General features: G+C 40.4%; 1 protein-coding gene across 8 annotated transcripts in view; it reads left to right on the top strand.

Annotated features, from left to right (window-relative positions):
- The window catches only part of HECTD1 (HECT domain E3 ubiquitin protein ligase 1), a gene marked incomplete at both ends in the record, with an annotated part of 106727 nt that extends 87689 nt beyond the window's left edge, over positions 1-19038 (top strand). For 4 of the 8 annotated variants that reach the window (XM_080706756.1, XM_080706752.1, XM_080706751.1 and 1 more), the window contains 13 exons: positions 1327-1381; positions 1567-1749; positions 2235-2442; positions 2530-2615; positions 3016-3143; positions 5663-5864; positions 9491-9628; positions 10106-10713; positions 12382-12460; positions 12581-12674; positions 13793-13943; positions 18647-18791; positions 18901-19038. In XM_080706756.1, coding sequence (XP_080562882.1) covers positions 1327-1381; positions 1567-1749; positions 2235-2442; positions 2530-2615; positions 3016-3143; positions 5663-5864; positions 9491-9628; positions 10106-10713; positions 12382-12460; positions 12581-12674; positions 13793-13943; positions 18647-18791; positions 18901-19038 — 2215 coding nt within the window. The remainder of the gene's footprint in view (positions 1-1326; positions 1382-1566; positions 1750-2234; positions 2443-2529; positions 2616-3015; positions 3144-5662; positions 5865-9490; positions 9629-10105; positions 10714-12381; positions 12461-12580; positions 12675-13792; positions 13944-18646; positions 18792-18900) is intronic. The other 4 variants (XM_080706757.1, XM_080706755.1, XM_080706754.1 and 1 more) reach the window with 1 other exon arrangement.
- Between the last annotated feature and the right edge of the window lie 483 nt (positions 19039-19521).

Below are 19521 nucleotides of genomic sequence, written 5' to 3'. Positions count from 1 at the left end.
GCAGGTTTGAAGCCAGCCACACTGGCTTAAGACACCTTTTTTCCAAATAAAAAAGTATAAAAATAGGTCTGGGAGTATAGCCCAGAAGTAGAAGGGTTTCCAGGAACCCCAGTACCACCAAAATTTAAAAAAAGGAAATAAAAGAAAATTAAAAATAAGGAGGAGGGTGTAACTAGGAGGACACATCTGTATTATTCAATCCCCAATAAAAGGTTCTATATTTTATGTATGCTTTTTTTTCTTTTTTTCTTTTTTCTTTTTTGGTGGTACTGGGGGTGGAATCCAGAGGCTTTCTACCTCCGGGCTATACTCCCAGACCTTTTTTTTTTTTAATATTTTATTTGGAAACAGGGTCTTATTAAGTTGCTGGAAGCCTCACTGAGTAGCTGAGGCTGGCTTCGAACCTGTGCGATCCTCCTGTCTCAGCCTCCCAAGCGCGGGGATTACAAGTGTGTGCCACCACACCCGGCTATGCTTTTTTTTCTGTAAGGCTAATTTTCAGGAATATAGTTTCAGCTACTTTTCTTTATTATCAACAAATACTTTTTTCTTAAAATTCTTTCTGGGCCGGGTGTGGTGGCACACACTTGTAGTCGCAGCATTCAGGAGGTGGAGACTGGAGGATTGCCGATCGCAGACAGCCTCAGCTACTGAGTGAGGCCCTTTGCAATTCAGTGAGGCCCTATTTCAAAAAATAAAAAATAGGGCTGGTGGTATAGCTTGGAGGTAGAATGCCCCTGGGCTCCATCTCCAGTACTGGGAAAAAAAAAAAATTCTTCCTGAGTTCGTTGTTTAATGGAAGCATATTTTTAGGGAATGGATCATTAATATACTTTTTAAAGAATATGATTTGAGCTGAGCGTGGTGGCGACCACTTTGTAATACTAGTACTTGGAAGGCTGTGATAAGAGGATTATAGGTTCAAGCCCAGCCTCAGCTACTTAGTAAGGCCCTCTCCAACTTTGTGAGACCCTCGTTTTCTTTTCTTTTCTTTTTTTTTTTTTTTTTGTGGTACTGGGGATGGAACCCAGGGGCATTCTACCTCTGAACTCTACCCCCAGCCTATTTTTTATTCTTTATTTTGAATGGGGTCTCATTGAGTTGCAAAGGGCCTCACTAAGTAGCTGAGGCTAGTCACGAAGCTGAATCCTCAGTACTTGGATGGGAGACCTGTTTCAAAATAAAAAAATAAAAAATAGGGCTGGGGGTGTAGTTAGGAGATAGAATGCCCTCTAGGCTTAATCCCCAGTACCACCAAAATTTAAAAAAATTATATATATATGATGTGATATATAAATTAACTTAAATCAATGTCTTTATATTTAGAATCATGTACAGAGAAATGAAGGATTCTGACAAAGAAAAGGAAAATGGAAAGATGGTAAGTTATTTTTAGAAAAGCTCTTATTGCTGTTTAGTCAAGAGGAAAAAACTAACACTTGCAGTGAACCATTTGGAATACTTTAGATTAAATGCATGATCTTAAACATACCTCATGTGATGCATGTTAAGTATTATGGACTGTAGTATTAGGAAAGGCCAACATTTTGGTTTTTCCTGTTGTAGGGTTGCTGGTCTATAGAGCATGTGGAGCAGTACCTTGGCACTGATGAATTACCAAAGAATGACTTGATAACCTACCTGCAGAAGAATGCAGATGCAGCTTTCCTGCGCCACTGGAAATTAACTGGCACTAATAAAAGTATTAGGAAAAACAGAAATTGTTCTCAGCTCATAGCTGCATATAAGGTATATATTTGCTTCAGAACACTATTCTGATTGAGAATGACTTTATGCTTTGTTTTGCAGCTCTAAAAGCTTTAGGAGTTGGGGGTGTAACTCAGTGGTAGAGGCCTTACTTAGTACATATGAGGCCCTGGGTTCAATCCCCAGCACTGCAAGAAAGATAAAAGCTTAGAGAAGACTGATTTGTTGGGGACACCTAAAAAAATAAGTAGTGAATTAACATTGTTAATGTGTCAATATTAAAATTTCAAAGGCTTTGGATATTTGATCTGAATGCAGACTTTTAACTATGGCTTATATGGTTATATTTTATCTGGGAATTTTATGGTTTAGGGTACATTGATTTTTATCTTGTGTGATACTAATTTTATTTCAAAAGAAGGTAAAGCTTTGACAAACCTAACCTTTTTAAAGTAACACTATCAGAAGAATGTATAACACTTCTTGAAAATGTGATTGATGGCTACTTTTGCAACTTGTTTCTTTAGGATTTTTGTGAGCATGGAACAAAGTCTGGATTAAGCCAGGGGGCCATTTCTAGTCTTCAAAGTAGTGATATCCTTAATTTGATAAAAGAACAGCCTCAGGCCAAAGCAGGCAATGGACAGAACTCTTGTGGCGTAGAAGATGTCCTTCAACTTCTTCGTATTCTGTATATTGTTGCAAGTGACCCTTATTCAAGAATATCCCAAGAAGGTCTGTAAGAAGCCCTGTGTCATTTCTAAGCATCTTAGAAGCAAGTGGAGTTAAATTTTTATTCATTTTTTTCTTTTAATTTTATAGATGGTGAAGAGCAGCCTCAGTTTACTTTTCCACCAGATGAATTTACTAGCAAGAAAATCACAACAAAAATTTTGCAGCAGATTGAGGTAATTACATCACATCGGTGGGCTATTTTCTGTACCTGTCAGGCTTTTGCAATATTCCTTTTTGTCCTTTCTCCATTTGTTTTTCTCTCTTATTCAGTAATTTGGGATATAGCCTTTTTTTTTTTTTTTTGGTGGTACTGGGGATGGATCCCAGGGGCTTTCTACTTCTGGGCTATACTCCCATACCTATTTTATATTTTATTTGGAAACAGGGTCTCACTAAGTAGCTGAGGGTGGGTTCGAACCTGTACGATCCTCCTGTCTCAGCCTCCCAAGCGCAGGGATTACAGGTGTGTGCCACCACGCCCGGCGTTGGATATAGAGTCTTCTGCATTCAATATTGATTTAAGATTTGATTGCCTTTTAGCACTAAGACATTCTTAAATTTGTTAATTTGCAGGAACCATTGGCATTGGCAAGTGGAGCTCTACCAGACTGGTGTGAACAGTTAACCAGCAAGTGTCCTTTTCTAATACCATTTGAAACTAGACAGCTTTATTTCACATGTACAGCATTTGGTGCATCAAGGTAGGAAGTATATCTTTTTATCAGAAATATTGGTCTTAATGTTATATAAGTTTGAAAAATATAGAAGTATACTGTTAAGACTGATGGAGGGAATATACTTTCTTGTGTTATTAAAAAGGATTGTTAGGCCGGGTGTGGTGGCGCTCACTTGTAATCCCAGCATTCGGGAGGCAGACACTGAAGGATTACAGTTCGTGGACAGCTTTAGTTACTCAGTGAGGCCCTCCGCAACCTAGTGAGACCCCGTTTCAAAATAAAGAATAAAAAATAGGGCCAGGGTTGTAGCTCAGAGGTCAAATGCCTTTGCGTTCCATCCTCAGACCTGCAATAAAATAAAATAAATAAAAAGAATTGTTAGTATTTAAATTTGTTTCCATAAGTTGGGTATGGTGGCGCATGCTTGTAACCCCAGCATTTGGGAGGCTGAGACTGGAGCCTCAGCTACTTAGTGAGGCCCTCTGCAACTTAGTGAGACCTTGTTTTAAAATAAAAATACAAAATAGGGCAGGGGATGTAACTTGGAGGTCAAATACCCCTGGGTTCCATTCCCAGACCCACCAAAAAAATTTTTTTTCCATTTCCAGTTGCATATATTTTGTTGGAGTAGTACAGGACAAATGAATATTTCTATCAACTAAGATTTACTCTACAATTCATTTCTCTATCTCTCTTTTTTGTTTGTTTGTTTGTTTGTTTTATTTTTATGAGTTTTTTTTTGTAGTACCGGAGATGGAACCCAGGGGCATCATACCTCCGAGCTACACCGCCAGCCCTATTTAGTCTTTTTTCTTTTTTTTTCTTCCTTTATTTTGCAGTACTGGGGATGGAGCCCAGAGGCATTCTACCTCCAAGTTACATCCCCAGTCCTATTTTTTATTGTGTATTTTGAAACGGGGTCTCACTGAATTGTAGAGGGCCTCACCGAGAAGTAGCTGAGAAGCTGGGCATGGTGGCGCACGCTTGTAATCCCAGCATTCAGGAGGCTAAGACAGGAGGATTGCGGTTCGCGGACAGGCTTAGCTACTTAGTGAGGCCCTTTGCAACTCAGTGAGACCCGGTTTCAAAATAAAGAATAAAAAATAGGGCAGGGGGTGTAGCTCAGAGGTTGTAATGCCCCTGGGTTCCATTGCTAGACCTGCAAAAAAAAAAAAAAAAAAAAGTAGTAGCTGAGGCTGTCGGCAAACTGATTCTCCTGTCTCAGCTGTGATTCTCCTGTTTCAGCCTCCCAAATGCTGGAGTTTCAAGCATTTGCCACCATGCCTGGCTTACAATTCTTTGGTAATTTAAAATTCTCAGCAATACAAAACTGAATTCTTATTATAAGCATGTGCCACCATGCCTGGCTATACTAATCATTTCAGTCTTAATTTTCAGTTTGTATCAAAGTAATAAAGATAGCTTAATGAGGCATGATGGTTCACACTTGTAATTCCAGTACTTGGTAGGCTGAGACAGGAGGAACTTGGATATGTAGTCAGCCTCAGCTTCTTACTTGAGACCATTTCAAAATAAAATAGGGCTGAGGATGTACTTTTGGGGGCTTAGACTATAGACGTGTGTGTGTGTGTGTGAGAGAGAGAGAGAGACAGACAGACAGACAGACAGACAGACAGACAGAGACACTAGGGATTCTACTTCTGAGCCAATCCCCTAGCCCTGTTTGTTCTTTTCTTTTTTTTTTTTTTTTTTTTTTTTTTTTTGTGGTACTGGGGTTCCTGGAAACCCTTCTACCTCTGGGCTATACCCCTGGACACCTGTTTTTTATATTTTTATTTGGAAACAGGATATTTTAAGCCAGCGAGGCTAGCTTTGAACCTGCGCGATCCTCCTGTCTCCGCCTCCCAAGTGCGGGGATTACAAGTGTGTGCCACCATGCCCGGCGAATCCCAGCTCAATTTTTTATTGTTTATTTTGAAACAGGGTCTCACTGAGTTGTAAAGGGCCTCACTAAGTAGCTGAGGCTGTTCACAAACTATCCTCTTCTCTCAGCCTCCCAGATGCTGGGATTACAAGCTTATGCCACCACCCCCAGCCTTGTTTTGTTTTTTAAACAGGGTTTCACTAGGTTTCTAAGGGCTTCACTAGATTGCTGAGGCTGTCTTTGAACCTGTGATACTGCTGCCTTAGCCTCCCAAATACTGATATTACAGGTGTGCACCACTGTGTCCAGCTAGACCTATATTTAACTGAAATAACAAGGGAATATACAGACCCAGTATTTTCTCAACTTTTTGAATGCAGACTATAATAAAAAGAATTTTAAATATTTTATTTATGAAAGGAAACCATAATTTATGCGGTAAAAATTAAATTGACTAAGCTGGATATGGTGGCATGCACCTGTAATCCTGGCACTTAGGTGGCTAAGACAGGAATATCTCAGGTTTGAGGCCAACCTCAACAACTTAGACTCTGGTCAATTTAGCAAGACCCTCTTAAATCTTTATATTTTGTTACTGGTTTAATAGTGCATTCAGCTGTTAAAGTATGTTGCAACTACATAGTCATTTCTATTTCAGAGCGATAGTGTGGTTACAAAACCGACGTGAAGCTACTGTGGAACGAACAAGGACCACAAGCAGTGTGAGGCGAGATGACCCTGGAGAATTTAGAGTTGGTCGTCTCAAGCATGAAAGAGTAAAAGTTCCACGTGGTGAATCTCTGATGGAATGGGCTGAGAATGTCATGCAAATACATGCAGATCGGAAATCAGTTCTTGAGGTAACCTCATATAAATAAAATTTTTTGGGGGGGAAAGGAATGATACTTAGGAAGTCAGCCAGTCTTTGTTTTCTACTGCTTAAAAGTGGTGTCAGACAAACACGAGTAGGGGTCTCTGTTATCTCTACAGAGGCCTTTTCTGGCAGAGCGCCTTTTCTAAGAGGGTGTTGGCCCACCTCTCATGGGTCAGGATTTGGCATGCTTAATTAGCAGCAAATTTCTTCATTCTCGCGATGGCAAGATATGTTTAAAGGCCACGGTTCATTTCCTAAAGTTGAAATGAATAGTACTCACAAAAATTCTTTTTATATTAAGCTGTGCTTTGAGATAATCTGCATTTTTGGAGCATGCTGTGTTTGTGCCATTGCTTAACCTAAATTGTACTTGCTATTGCATCATTGGTAGTCTGTATTGAAAGCAGGAAAAGACTATGAAATTCAGTATTTTACTATAGAAATGCTGTTTTGGACATTGTTAGTCATATCCCATTATCCCTTAATGAGGAACTGGGGAAATATCTCCTATCACTAACGTTCATGAATCAGCTTGTTTGATCTTTTGGATCACAAATTGATCATGACAAATCTGATACATCTCTAGAAGTTGTACAAGCTTTATGATTCATTTTATATTTAAGTGTTCTTTGCTCTTATCATATTGCTCTTGCCTTTATGTTCTAATCTAGATAATTCTTAATTTTTTTTTATTTTATGATGTATGGTTTTAGAAGAGGCTTCAAATAATTTTTTTTTGCAGCACTGGGAGGATGGAACCCAGGGCCATTCTACCTCCAAGCTATGCCCCCAGCCCTATTTTTTAGTCTTTTTATTTTTGAAACAGGGTCTCACTGAGTTGCGAAGGGCCTTGCTAAGTACCTGATGCTGTTGGTGAACCACAATCCTCCGGTCCCTGCCTCCCAAATGCTGGGATTACAATCATGCGCCACCACGCCTGGCTTCAAATCAATTTTGGAAGAGGTAGAGTATAGACAAACACCTTTAAATGATACAGTTAAAGAGTTTAGGCTTTAGTATCACAAAAACACATAAAAATCTAGCTGGGCATGGTGGTACAAGCTTGTAATCCCAGCATTTGGGAGGCTGAAACAGGAGGATCACGGTTAGAGGACAGCCTCAGCTACTACTTAGTGAGGCCCTGTGCAACTCAGTGAGACCCTGTTTCAAACTAAAGAATAAAAAATAGGGCTCAAGGTGTAGCTCAGAGGTAGAATGCCCCTGGGTTTAACCCCAGTACCGCAAAAACAAACACACACATAAAAATCTGTACACCAGCTGGGCATGGTGGCGCACGCTTGTAATCCCCGCGCTTGAGAGGCAGAGACAGGAGGATTGCGCAGGTTCGAAGCCAGCCGTTCGTGCTGACTTAGGAGACCCTGTTTCCAAATAAAAATGTAAAAATAGGTCTGGGAGTGTAGCCCGGAGGTAGAAGGGCTTCCGGGAACCCCAGTACCACCAAAAAAAAAAAAAATCCGTACACCATCATTTTTTGTGTGTGTATGTGGTACTGGGGGATTGAACCCAGGGTCATTCTACCTCTGAGTTACACTCCCCAGCCCTATATTTATTCTTTATTTTGAAAGAGGGTCTCACTAAGTACCTGAGGCTGGCCTAGAACCTGCAATCCTCCTGTCTCAGCCTCCCAAATACTGGGATTATAAGCGTACGCCACCACACTTGGTTTACCATTGCTTCTTTGAGCAAATTAATCTCTTTACCTGAGATTTGATTGGCTTTGATATAAAAAGCAGATTTAATTATTCTGTAATTGTTATGACCAGTAATCAATATATGAACAGTGTTGAACTGTTTTAAATGTATAATAGTGTATAACAAAAGGTAATCTCCTTTTTAGAAAAACTGAAATAAAATTCCTATGTTGCTTATTATACTGTACTACACTGCTGTTGTGAGAAATGGTGTACTATTGGATTGAGGAGAGTCAAATTTTGGAAAGAATTGAATCATTAAAAATAAAATAAGCCGGGAGTGGTGGCGCATGCTTGTATTCCCAGCATTTGGGAAGCTGAGACCAGATCGCAGTTCGCGGACAGCCTCAGCTACCTAGTGAGGCCCTCTGCAACTCAGTGAGACCCGGTTTCAAAATAAAGAATAAAAAATAGGACAGGGGGTGTAGCTCAGAGGTCAAATGCCCCTGGGTTCCACCCCCAGACCCGCAAATAAATAAGTAAGTAAGTCAGTCAGTAAGTCAGTAAGTTAGTTAAGTAAGTAAGTAAAAATAAAACAAGCCGGGCATGGTAACTCACGTTTATAATCCCAGCACTTGGGAGGCTGAGACAGGAGGATCGCACAGGTTTGAAGCCAGCTTCAACTATTTAGTGAGGCTCTCAGCAACTTAGTGAGAAACTGTTTCCAAATAAAGTATAAAATAGGTCTGGGAGTATAACCCGGAGATAGAAAAGCCCCTGGGTTCCACCCTCAGTACCACCAAAAAATAAATTAATAATAATAATAATAATCTGGGCCTGGTGGCGCACTCTTATAATCCCAATTCTTTGGAGGCTGAGACAGGAGGATTACAGATTTGAGGACACCCTCAGCAAGTAGTGAGACATGCATCAACCTAGCAAGACCCTGTTTTCAAGTAAAAATAAAATGGGAGCCATGCACATTTATAATCCCAGTATGTGGGAGGCTGAGACGGGAAGATCCAGGTTCGTGGCCAGCCTCAAGCTACTTAGTGGGGCCCTCTGCAACTTAGTGAGACCTTGTTTCAAAATAAGGACTAAAATTTGGGCTAGAGCCAGGCGTGGTGGCACATTCTTGTAATCCCCACACTTGAGAGGCAGAAACAGGAGGATTGTGCAGGATCGAAGCCAGCCTCAGCTAAACTTAGTGAGGCTCTCAGCAACTTAGACCCTGTTTCCACATAAAATATAAAATAGGGCTGGGAGTATAGCCTGGAGGTAGAAAGCCTCTGGGTTCCACCCCCAGTATCTATCTATCTCTCTCTCTCTCTCTCTCTCTCTCTCTCTCTCTCTCTCACACACACACACACACACACACACACACACACACAATTGGGCTGGGAGTATAGCACAGAGGTAGAATGTCCCTGGGTTCAATTCCCAGCTACACACACACACACACACACACACACACACTCACACTCTCTCTCTCTCTCTCTTACTTGGGCTGGGAGTGTAGCATAGAGGTAAAATGTCCCTGGGTTCAATTCCCAGCTACACACACACACACACACACACACACACACACACACACACACACACACGGCTGGGGGTGTAATTCTGAGGTAGAATGCCCTTGGGCTCAATCCCCAGTGCCACTAAAAATAATATAATAAAATAAAATAAAAAACTGTGCCAGGCATGGTGATGCACATCTGTGTAATCCAGTACTTGGGAGGGTGAGACAGGAAGATCAAACATTTAAGACCAGCTTCACGAACTTAGCAAGACCCTTACTTAGCAAGACCCTGTTTCGCAATGATAAGTAATATTAAGCTTGGGGCATAGCTTGGTAGTAGAATGCCTCTGAGTTCAATCCCCAGTACCGTACACATGCAAACACAAATTTTTCAAAAAAGCACCTTATATTCACAAACATATTTATTTGTTCCTATTTTAGGTTGAATTTTTAGGAGAAGAAGGAACTGGTTTGGGACCCACATTAGAGTTTTATGCTCTGGTGGCAGCAGAATTTCAGAGGACGGACTTGGGAGCTTGGCTTTGTGATGATAACTTCCCCGATGATGAATCTCGTCATGTAAGATGTATATCTTTGTGATTTGAGTTGTGACTCTGCTTTGGAAAGTGTTAAAAATACCTTATGCTTTTAGAACATAAGCCAGGTTTTCTACTCTACTTTCATTACTGCATAATTTTGACATTATTAATAATTTCTTAAGCATAAAATTTAATCATCAAAAGCTCGTAACAAAATATATACTTTTAGATGGTTAAATTCATGAAGATGCTGAGACCGGAGGATTGTGGTTTGCGGATAACCTCAGCTACTTAGTGAAGCCCTCCGTAATTTAGTGAGACCCTGTTTCAAAATAAAGAATAAAAAATAGGGCAGGGGGTGTACCTTGGAGGTAGAATGCCCTAGGGTTCCATCCCCAGACCCAAAAAAAAAAAATTCATGAAGATGTTTATGGATATTTTTCTTAGATAAAATGAGTTACAGGCTTAGTTGCTTTTGTCTAATTTTATTTGCATTTCCCCCTCTAAAAAAAATTAGGTCGATCTTGGAGGTGGATTGAAACCTCCTGGATACTATGTGCAGAGGTCATGTGGACTGTTTACAGCACCATTTCCACAAGATAGTGATGAGCTTGAAAGGATCACGAAACTCTTTCATTTCCTTGGAATATTCTTGGCCAAGTGCATTCAAGACAATAGACTTGTGGATTTACCTATTTCTAAACCTTTTTTTAAACTCATGTGTATGGGGGACATTAAAAGCAATATGAGTAAACTGATCTATGAGTCAAGAGGTGATAGAGACTTACACTGTACTGAAAGTCAGTCTGAAGCTTCTACAGAAGAAGGCCATGATTCACTATCAGTAGGAAGCTTTGAAGAAGACTCAAAATCAGAATTTATTCTTGATCCCCCTAAGCCCAAACCTCCAGCTTGGTTTAATGGGATTTTAACCTGGGAGGACTTTGAACTAGTAAACCCACACAGAGCCAGATTTTTAAAAGAAATTAAAGACCTTGCTATCAAGAGGCGCCAGATTTTAAGCAACAAAGGTCTTTCTGAAGATGAAAAGAACACGAAGTTACAGGAACTGGTGCTGAAGAATCCATCAGGTTCTGGGCCTCCACTTAGCATAGAGGATTTAGGGTAAGTATTATATTACGTTCTTTAACACAATGAGTGGATGTGTTCTAAACCTTTAGTTTCTCTGTCCCTGCTTATTTACAGTATATGACTAAACAGTCTGTCAAAAGCAGTAATATGCTATAGGAATATGGATTCTCAATTTAAACCTTTGATTTATTAATGTGACAAAGGTAATTAATACTCAGGATACCAGAATATAGTTTATTATCAACCTCCAAAAGATTATCTAACTTTTCAGATGTATTAAATTTATATAAGTCTTTTGTAAAAAGTCTGAAGGCAAAATATTTTGATAAATTTATCATAGATACATAGCCTCCTTGCAAAGCTTAAGAAGAGTTTGGTTGGTATATAAGCCATTGTTTCCAGTGGCTATATCTACATCAGATGCTTTTTCTATACATGTAGTTATCATTTCTTCAGGTATATTCTTATGTTTTAGGGTTGACAAAAAGGCTTTCACTTTCTTTAATGTTTGCTGATAATATTGGGAAGTTGTGTTTGATATGTCATGTGCCATATAGTAACATTTCAACCAGTGATGGGCCTCCTGTAAGAAGGTGGCTCCACAGAATGTTCATGGTGTGAAACATTCCTGTCACCTGGTTTATTTTACTCTACCTTTTATATGTTTAGATACACAGGTACCAATGTGTTACTGTTGCCTACACTGTTCAGCACAGTAACATGTTATTCAAGTTTGTAGTCCAGGAGTTAAAGCCTAGGTGTGTAGTAGGCTGTACTGTATAGGTTTGTATAAGTATATTCTATGCTTGCACAAAAAAAAAATTGCCTAGTGACATATTTCTCAGAATGTATCCCCAATCAGTAAGCGATATATTACTATCTATGTATAAATATACACATATTTCCTATGTGTAAATAATAGTGAGTAGTTTCTGAAAAAATTGTCTTATAAGCATGTTCCTATCATGATTTATTACAAAAATCTTTAATTCATTAATTGTGTATCATAAAGAAGTGAAATATAAAAAGTCATAGTTTCACGCATTCTTTGCAAAGCACAGGTTGGAGAACAGATGGCCCAGTAGTTTTTGTGCATAGGATGCATACGATTTTGCATTTAAAAGTCAGGTGTGGTGACGCACACTTGTAATCTCAATACTTGGGAGGCTGAGATGGGAGGATCATGGTTCACAGACAGCCTCAGCTACTTAGACCTTCTGCAACTTAGACCCTGCTTCAAAATAAAGAATAAAAATAGGGCTGGGGCTGTATCTGGGAAGTAGAATGCCCCCTGAATTCAATTCCCAGTATCAGGGAGGAAAAAAAAAAATCAGGTATCAACCAGGCATGGTAGCACATGCCTGTAATCCCAGTACATGGGAGGGTGAGACAAGAGGATTGCAGGTCCAAGACCAGCCTCAACAACTTAGTGAGACTCTCAACAACCTAGTGAGACCCTGTTTCAAAATAAAAAATAAAGATGGTTTAGGGGGGTGTGGCCTGGAAATAGAATTTCCCTGGGTTTGATCCGCAGCACCGGAAAATAAGTAAATAATAAAATTTAGTCATTTTATACTTAAGCTGATGTAGGTAGTGATATTATTTTAATGGGAGGGGACATTCATAGTTATGGCAGCAATGTTATGAAAACTAAACATCAACAGTTGCTGAATGTCAGTTTAATCTTTTTTGTCCTCTCAGTTTAAATTTCCAGTTTTGCCCTTCCTCAAGAATATATGGTTTTACAGCTGTGGATCTCAAGCCAAGTGGTGAAGATGAGGTAAAGATTTTGCTCTTAATACAGTTGTTCTGAAACATCCTCTAATAACAAGGCCACTTGTACTAGGTGCTACTGAAATAGTCCTAGATATTAACAATACTGGCATATTTTTCTTTGCAGATGATAACAATGGATAATGCAGAGGAATATGTGGATTTGATGTTTGACTTTTGTATGCATACAGGTATTCAGAAACAGATGGAAGCCTTTAGAGGTAATTTTAAAGTATAATAAGCTCTTTCCTTTTACTTTGAGACAGTTGAAATTAAGGTCAAGATCACCACAGGTGCCAGGCATGGTGGCGCATGCTAGTAATCCCAGCATTTGGGAGGCTGAGACAGGATCGAGATTCGTGTCAGCCTCGGCTACTTTGTGAGGCCCTTTGCAACTCAGTGAAATCCTGTTTTAAAATAAAGAATTAAAAAAAAAATAGGTCTGGGGGGTGTAGCTAGGAGGTAGAATGCCCCCCCTGGGTTCCATCCTCAGTACCACCAAAAAAAAAAAAAAAATCTTACAGGTGTGGTGACACCTACCTATATCCTCAGTACTTGGGAGGCTGAAACAGGAGGATTACAGTTCAAGGGCAGCATGTGGTAACTTAGACCCTGTTTCAAAATAAAAAATTTACAGTGGGGGCTATGTAGCTCAGAGGTAGAATGTCTGTAGTATCACCAAAATAAGGTCAAGATCACTGACCTTCCCCTGTAGTTTCTGTCCTCCAGATAGGACCTGCAGATTTCTCAGAGTAGGTTTTAACAATCTCAATCTGTGGAAGAGTCTCAGCTTGCTCCTCTGAGGTAATCAAAACCCACTTTTGGCCCTTGTTTGCTCATTTGTAAGTGAGCATTAGTTTGCATACATTCTACATTACATGATCAGGATAAATTAACACATGAAAGTTTTCCAGGTATGGTGGGGTACATCTGAAATCCCAGTACTTGGGATGCTGAGACAGGAGGACTGTAGTTAGAGGCCAGCCTCAGCAACTTAGTAAGGTTCTAAGCAACTTAGTAATACTGTATTTCCAAATAAAAAAATAGGGCTGAGGGTATAGCTCAAGTAGAATGCCCCTAGGTTCAATCCCCAGTACCACAAAACAAACAAATATGAATGTTCTTCAGGTGAAAATGGGAGAAAAGTATGAGACTGTAAATTACTTTGGAAAAACCTGAATACAATTTTAGCTACTTATATAACAGAACTGGATCTCCAGGTTAGGTATTGATAAGAATTTGTTGACCATAGTGACTAGTATTCTCTTACTATGTTTGTATTTTAAGAGACTTAAGAGTTGTGCTCTGTTTTTGTGTTTTTGCTATATGTATATTGTAGATGGGTTTAATAAAGTTTTTCCAATGGAGAAACTAAGTTCCTTCAGCCATGAAGAAGTCCAGATGATTCTTTGTGGAAACCAGTCACCTTCCTGGGCAGCAGAGGATATTATCAATTACACTGAACCTAAACTGGGCTATACACGTGACAGGTATGTGTTGAATATTTTTAAGTTCTACAAAATTGTTTTTTGTCCAAAAATCAAATAATGTTTTCCAAAGAATGAATTATGTTCATAAACTAAATGAGAAAGCAATGGTGCCAAGATTCTTATCCATTGGTAAAAGCCAGGTGTGGCAGCCCACGTTTGTAATCCCAGCATTTGGGAGGCTGAGACAGGAGGGTCGCGGTTCGCAAACAGCCTCAGCTACTATTTGGTGAGGCCCTTTGCAACTCAGTGAGACCCTGTTTTAAAATAAAGAATCAAGCCGGGCGTGGTGGCGCACACTTGTAATCCCAGTATTTGGGAGGCTGAGACTGGAGGATTGCGGTTCGCGGACAGCCTCAGCTACTTAGTGAAGCCCTCTGCAACTCAGTGAGACCCAGTTTCAAAATAAAGAATAAAAAAATAGGGCAGGGGGTATAGCTCAGAGGTCGAATGCCCCTGGGTTCCATCTCCAAACCCGCAAAAAAAAAAAAATAAAAATAAAAATAAAAAGATAAAACAAATAAAATAAAATAATCAAAAATTGGGCTGGGGAGGCCGGGTATATTGGCACACGCTTATAATGCCAGCATTTGAAAGGCTGGGATTGGAGGATTGCAGTTCGCGGACAGCCTCCGCTTACTTAGTGAGGCCCTGGAAATTCAGTGAGACCCTGTTTCAAAAAATAAAGAATAATCTCAGCAACTTAGCAAGACCCTGTTTCCAAATAAAATATAAAATAGATCTGGGAGTATATCCTGGAGGTAGAAGGCCCCTGGGTTCCATCCCCATTTCCACCAAAAAAATAATAAAGAGCCAGGTGTGGTGGCGCACACTTGTAATCCCCGCGCTTAGGAGACAGAGACAGGAGGACCGCGCAGGTTTGAGGCCAGCCGTGCTGGCTTAAGAGACCCTGTTTCCAAATTTAAAAAGTATAAAAATAGGTCTGGGAGTGTAGCCCGGAGGTAGAAGGGTTTTCAGGAACCCTAGTACCACCAAAAATAAATAAATAAAGAAAGAAAGAAAGAAAGAAAGAAAGAAAGAAAGAAAGAAAGAGAAAGAAAGCAAGCAAGCTGGGGGTGTAGCTTGGAGGTAGAATGCCCCTGGGTTTTATCCCCAGTACCCCCCCCCACACACACACACACACACACAGTCATATCTAATGGTAAGGTTGAGGAGGGTATACAAGAAGAAAATTAAATCCTAACTAATGTTGAAATCCTTCTCTTTGTTTGTTTGTTTATTTATTTATTATAGTACTAGCATTGAACCCAGGGACATTCTACCTACAAGCTATACCCCCCAGCCTTACTTTTGAAATTTTTTTTTTATTTTTGTGGTACTGGAGATGGGACCCAGGGGCATTCTACCTCTGAGCTACTTCCTCGGCCCTGTTTTTTAAATTCTTTCTTTCTTTCTTTCTTTCTTTCTTTCTTTCTTTCTTTCTTTCTTTCTTTCTTTATTTTTGCGGGTCTGGGGGTGGAATCCAGGGGCATTCTACCTCCAGGCTACACACCCTGCCCTGATTTTTATTCTTTATTTTGAAACAAGGTCTCACTAAGTTGCAGAGAGTCTCACTAAATAGCTGAGGCTGTCCACGAACCATGATCCTCCAGTCTCAGCCTCCCAAATGCTGGGATTACAAGCATGTGCCACCACGCCCGGCATAATTCTTTATTTTGAAACAGGGTCTCACTGAGTTGCAAAGGACCTCAGTATTTGGCTGAGGCTGTCTGCGAACCACAATCCTCCTGTCTCAGCCTCCCGAATGTTGGGATTACAAACATATGCCACCATGCCCAGCTTCTCAATTTGTAAAATAAAGAACAAGTCAGGCATGGTGGCGCACACTTGTAATCCCAGCATTTGTGAGGCTGAGACAGGAGGATCATGGTTCACCTCAGCTACTCAGTGAGGCTCTTGCATCTCAGTGAGTCTCTGTTTCAAAATAAAGAATAGAGCCAAGCGTGGAATAGAGCCAGGCGTGGTGGCGCACGCTTGTCATCCCAGTGCTTGGGAGGCTGAGACAGAAGGATCACACAGGTTCAAAGCCAGCCTCAGCTACTGAGTGAGGCTCTCAGCAACTCAGTGAGACCCTGTTTCCAAATAAAATAGAATATAGGTCTGGGAGTGTAGCCCAGAGGTAGAAAGCCTCTGGGTTCCACCCCCAGCACCACAAAAAAAAAAAAAAAAAAAAAAAAAAGAAGAAGAAGAAGGAGAAGAAGAAGAAAGAAAAATAGCTGACTGTGGTGGCTCACGCTTGTAAGAGACAGGAGGATCGAGCAGATTCAAAGCCAGCCTCAGCTACTTAGTGAGGTTCTCAGCAACTTAATGAGACACTGTTTCCAAATAAAGTATGAAATAGGTCTGGGAGTATAGTCCAGAGGTAGAAAAGCCTGTGGGTTCTACTCCCAGTACCACCAAAATAAATAAATAAAGTAAAGAATAAAGCCAGGCATGGTGGCACACGTGTGTAATACCAGCATTTGGGAGGCTTGAGACTGGAGGATCATGGTTCATGGACAGCCTCAGCTACTTAGTGAGGCCCTCCACAATTTAGTGAGACCCTGTTTCAAAATATAGATAAAATGTAGGGCAGGGTTCCGTCCCCAGAATGGCACACACAAAAAAAAGTTGGGCTGGAGGTATAGCTCAGAGGTAGAATGTTCCTAGTTTCCATTCCCAGTGCTGCAAAATAAATAAATAAATAAAATAAATTGTAGCCAGGTGCAGTGACATATGCCTATAATGCAGTATTTGGGAGGCTAAGACAGGAGGATCAATAGGTTTGAGGCCAGCATCATCACCATAGTGATATTCAGCAACCCAGGGAAACCTTGTTTCCAAAGAAGAAAGAAAGAGGGCTGGAGATGTAGCTTGGCGGTAGAATGTTCCTGGGTTCAATCCCTAGTACCACTACCACCTAAAAAGTGTGTGTGTGTGTGTGTGTGTGTGTGTGTGTGTGTGTGTGTAAAAATTCATACATGTTCTGGCATAAAAGTACTTCATTGCTGGGCGTGGTGGTGCATGCTTGTAATCCCTGCACTTGGAAGGCGGACACAGGAGGATTGCCCAGGTTTGAAGCCAGCCTCGCTGGTTTAAGAGACCCTGTTTCCAAATTTTAAAAATATATAAAATAGGTCTGGGAGTGTAGCCCGGAGATTGAAGGGTTTTCAGGAACCCCAGTACCACCAAAAAAAAAAAAAGTACTTCATTTCATTATGGTAATTGATCATTTTATTGGAATAAAAGTGGATTATTTAAGTCTGATAAATTTATCCTTATTTGGATTAATTAATGCAGGTATATCGTGATTTTTTTTCTGATTTGCTGGCGTTATTGCATGTTTGACCTTACAGTCAGTCCATTGGTATTTCGGTTCTTAACTGTTTATATAAGTACAAGACTGTCTTTGAGGTAGCTTGTAAATGTAGCCAGAAAAAGCTGGGCATGGTAGCCTATGCTTGTAATTCCAGCATTTGGGAGGGTAAGACCAGAGGATCGTGGTTCGTGGACCTCCTCAGCTACTTAGTTGAGGCCGTTTGCAACTCAGTGAGACCCTGTTTCAAATTAAAGAATAAAAAATAGGGCTGGAGATGTCACTTGGAGGTAAAATGCCCCTGGGTTTCATCACCAGTACCAAAAAAAAAGTTGCTTGTATTGTCCCATTTCATGCTTACCAAGCAAGTCTCTGGATAGTCCTGGAAATTAAACGAGGGGTAGGGGAGGGCTATTCCACTGGGCTATATCCTTAGCATATTTAATATTTTATTTAATTTTTTTGGGGGGTGGTGGTGCTGGGGGTGAAATCCAGGGGCGTGTTATCTCCAGGCCATACTCCCATACCTTTTTTATATTTTATTTGGAAACAGGATCTCACTAAGTTGTTGAAAGCCTCACTAAGTACCTGAGGCTGGTTTCAAACCTGTGCGATCCTCCTGTTTCAGCCTCCCAAGCACAGGGATTACAAGCGTGCGCCACCATGCCTGGTTTAAAAATAATTTTTTTTTTCCGTAATTAAATTTTTTGGGGTTTTTTTTGCGGGTCTGGGGATGGAACCCAGGGGCATTTGACCTCTGAGCTACACCTGATGCCCTATTTCTTATTCTTTAATTTGAAACAGGGCCTCACTAAGTTGCGAAGGGCCTAAGTAACTGAGGCTGGCCGTTAACCATGATCCTCCTGTCTCAGCCTCCTAAATGCTGGGATTACAAGCATGTGCCACCATGCCCGGCTTTTATTAATTAATTAATTTATTTATTTATTTATTATTGTGATACTGGGGATTGAACCCATGGGCATTCTATCTCTGAGTTATAGCCCTGGTCTTTTTTTAGTTTTTGTTTTGAGACAGATCTCACTAGGTTTTTGAAAATCCTGCTGAATTGCTAAGGTTGGTCTACAACCTGAGATCCTCTTATATCAGCCTTCCAAGTAGTGGGATTATAGGTGTACACCAATATGCCTGGCCCCTTTTTGAGACAGGGCATTGCTAAATTGCCAAGGCTGGCCTTGAACTTGTGATCCTCCATTCTCAGCCTCCTGGGTAGCTGGGATTATAGGTGTTTGTCACAGTGCCCAGCAGTCTGTTCTTATGACATGTAGATACTGTTTTTTTAGAAGAGTTATTAATGGATTGCAGTGTAGTAGTAGTGTTTTTTATTTAAACCTACTGTCAGATCAACATAACTAAACTTTTGTTCTTCTAGCCCTGGTTTCCTGAGGTTTGTGAGGGTTTTATGTGGCATGTCTTCTGATGAAAGGAAAGCATTCCTGCAGTTTACCACTGGCTGCTCAACTCTACCCCCTGGTGGACTGGCTAATCTGCATCCCAGGCTCACGGTTGTGCGCAAGGTAAAGTCTAAAGTCTACCTAATGGGGAATCCACATACAATTACTTTAGGATTAAAATAAAGAAAAACCATTTATATTTATGGTCTTCTGTTACTTTCACTTTCTTCAGGTCGATGCTACTGACGCAAGCTATCCATCGGTCAATACCTGTGTGCACTATCTCAAGTTGCCCGAGTATTCTTCAGAGGAGATCATGAGAGAGCGTTTGCTAGCTGCTACAATGGAGAAAGGCTTTCATCTCAATTGAGTTTTGAAATACAATGAGAGACATCAGAGACTTTAAAATACTAGTGAAGCCTCTTGTGTTTGTGTGCAGAGAAGTGTCTAATCTTCCACGCTAATGACACTTGCCTTTTTCCCACCATTTAAGGCTTTAAGAACATGTGGAATAAGTTTGTTAGCTGCTAATGATAAAACCAATCCTTTAACTACCCAGCCAGCAGGTATATAGCACAGAACACTGTGTTGCTTTACAAGGGCTTACGTGACTGGAATAAGGTGGTTGGTCCTACTTGACTGTTCCAAAGAGCAGCTTTTCAGATCTTCAGTGTTCACTGGTACATTTCTAACAGTGTATTTGTGTAAAGTTTGTCATTTCATACTCCATACACTACAGTTGCCATCACCGATTCCCGTCTTGCTGGCTTTTAAGCTACTTGGTCAAAAATCGGCTTCCTTGAAACATAGAGAGTTAATGAGCATCTCAAGCTTTTTCTTTTCCTTTTTAATG

The sequence above is a fragment of the Muscardinus avellanarius genome, assembly GCF_963383645.1.
Source record: "Muscardinus avellanarius genome assembly, chromosome: 12".
NCBI classification, from domain to species: Eukaryota; Metazoa; Chordata; class Mammalia; order Rodentia; family Gliridae; genus Muscardinus; species Muscardinus avellanarius.
This window is presented reverse-complemented; position numbering and strand designations above follow the sequence as displayed.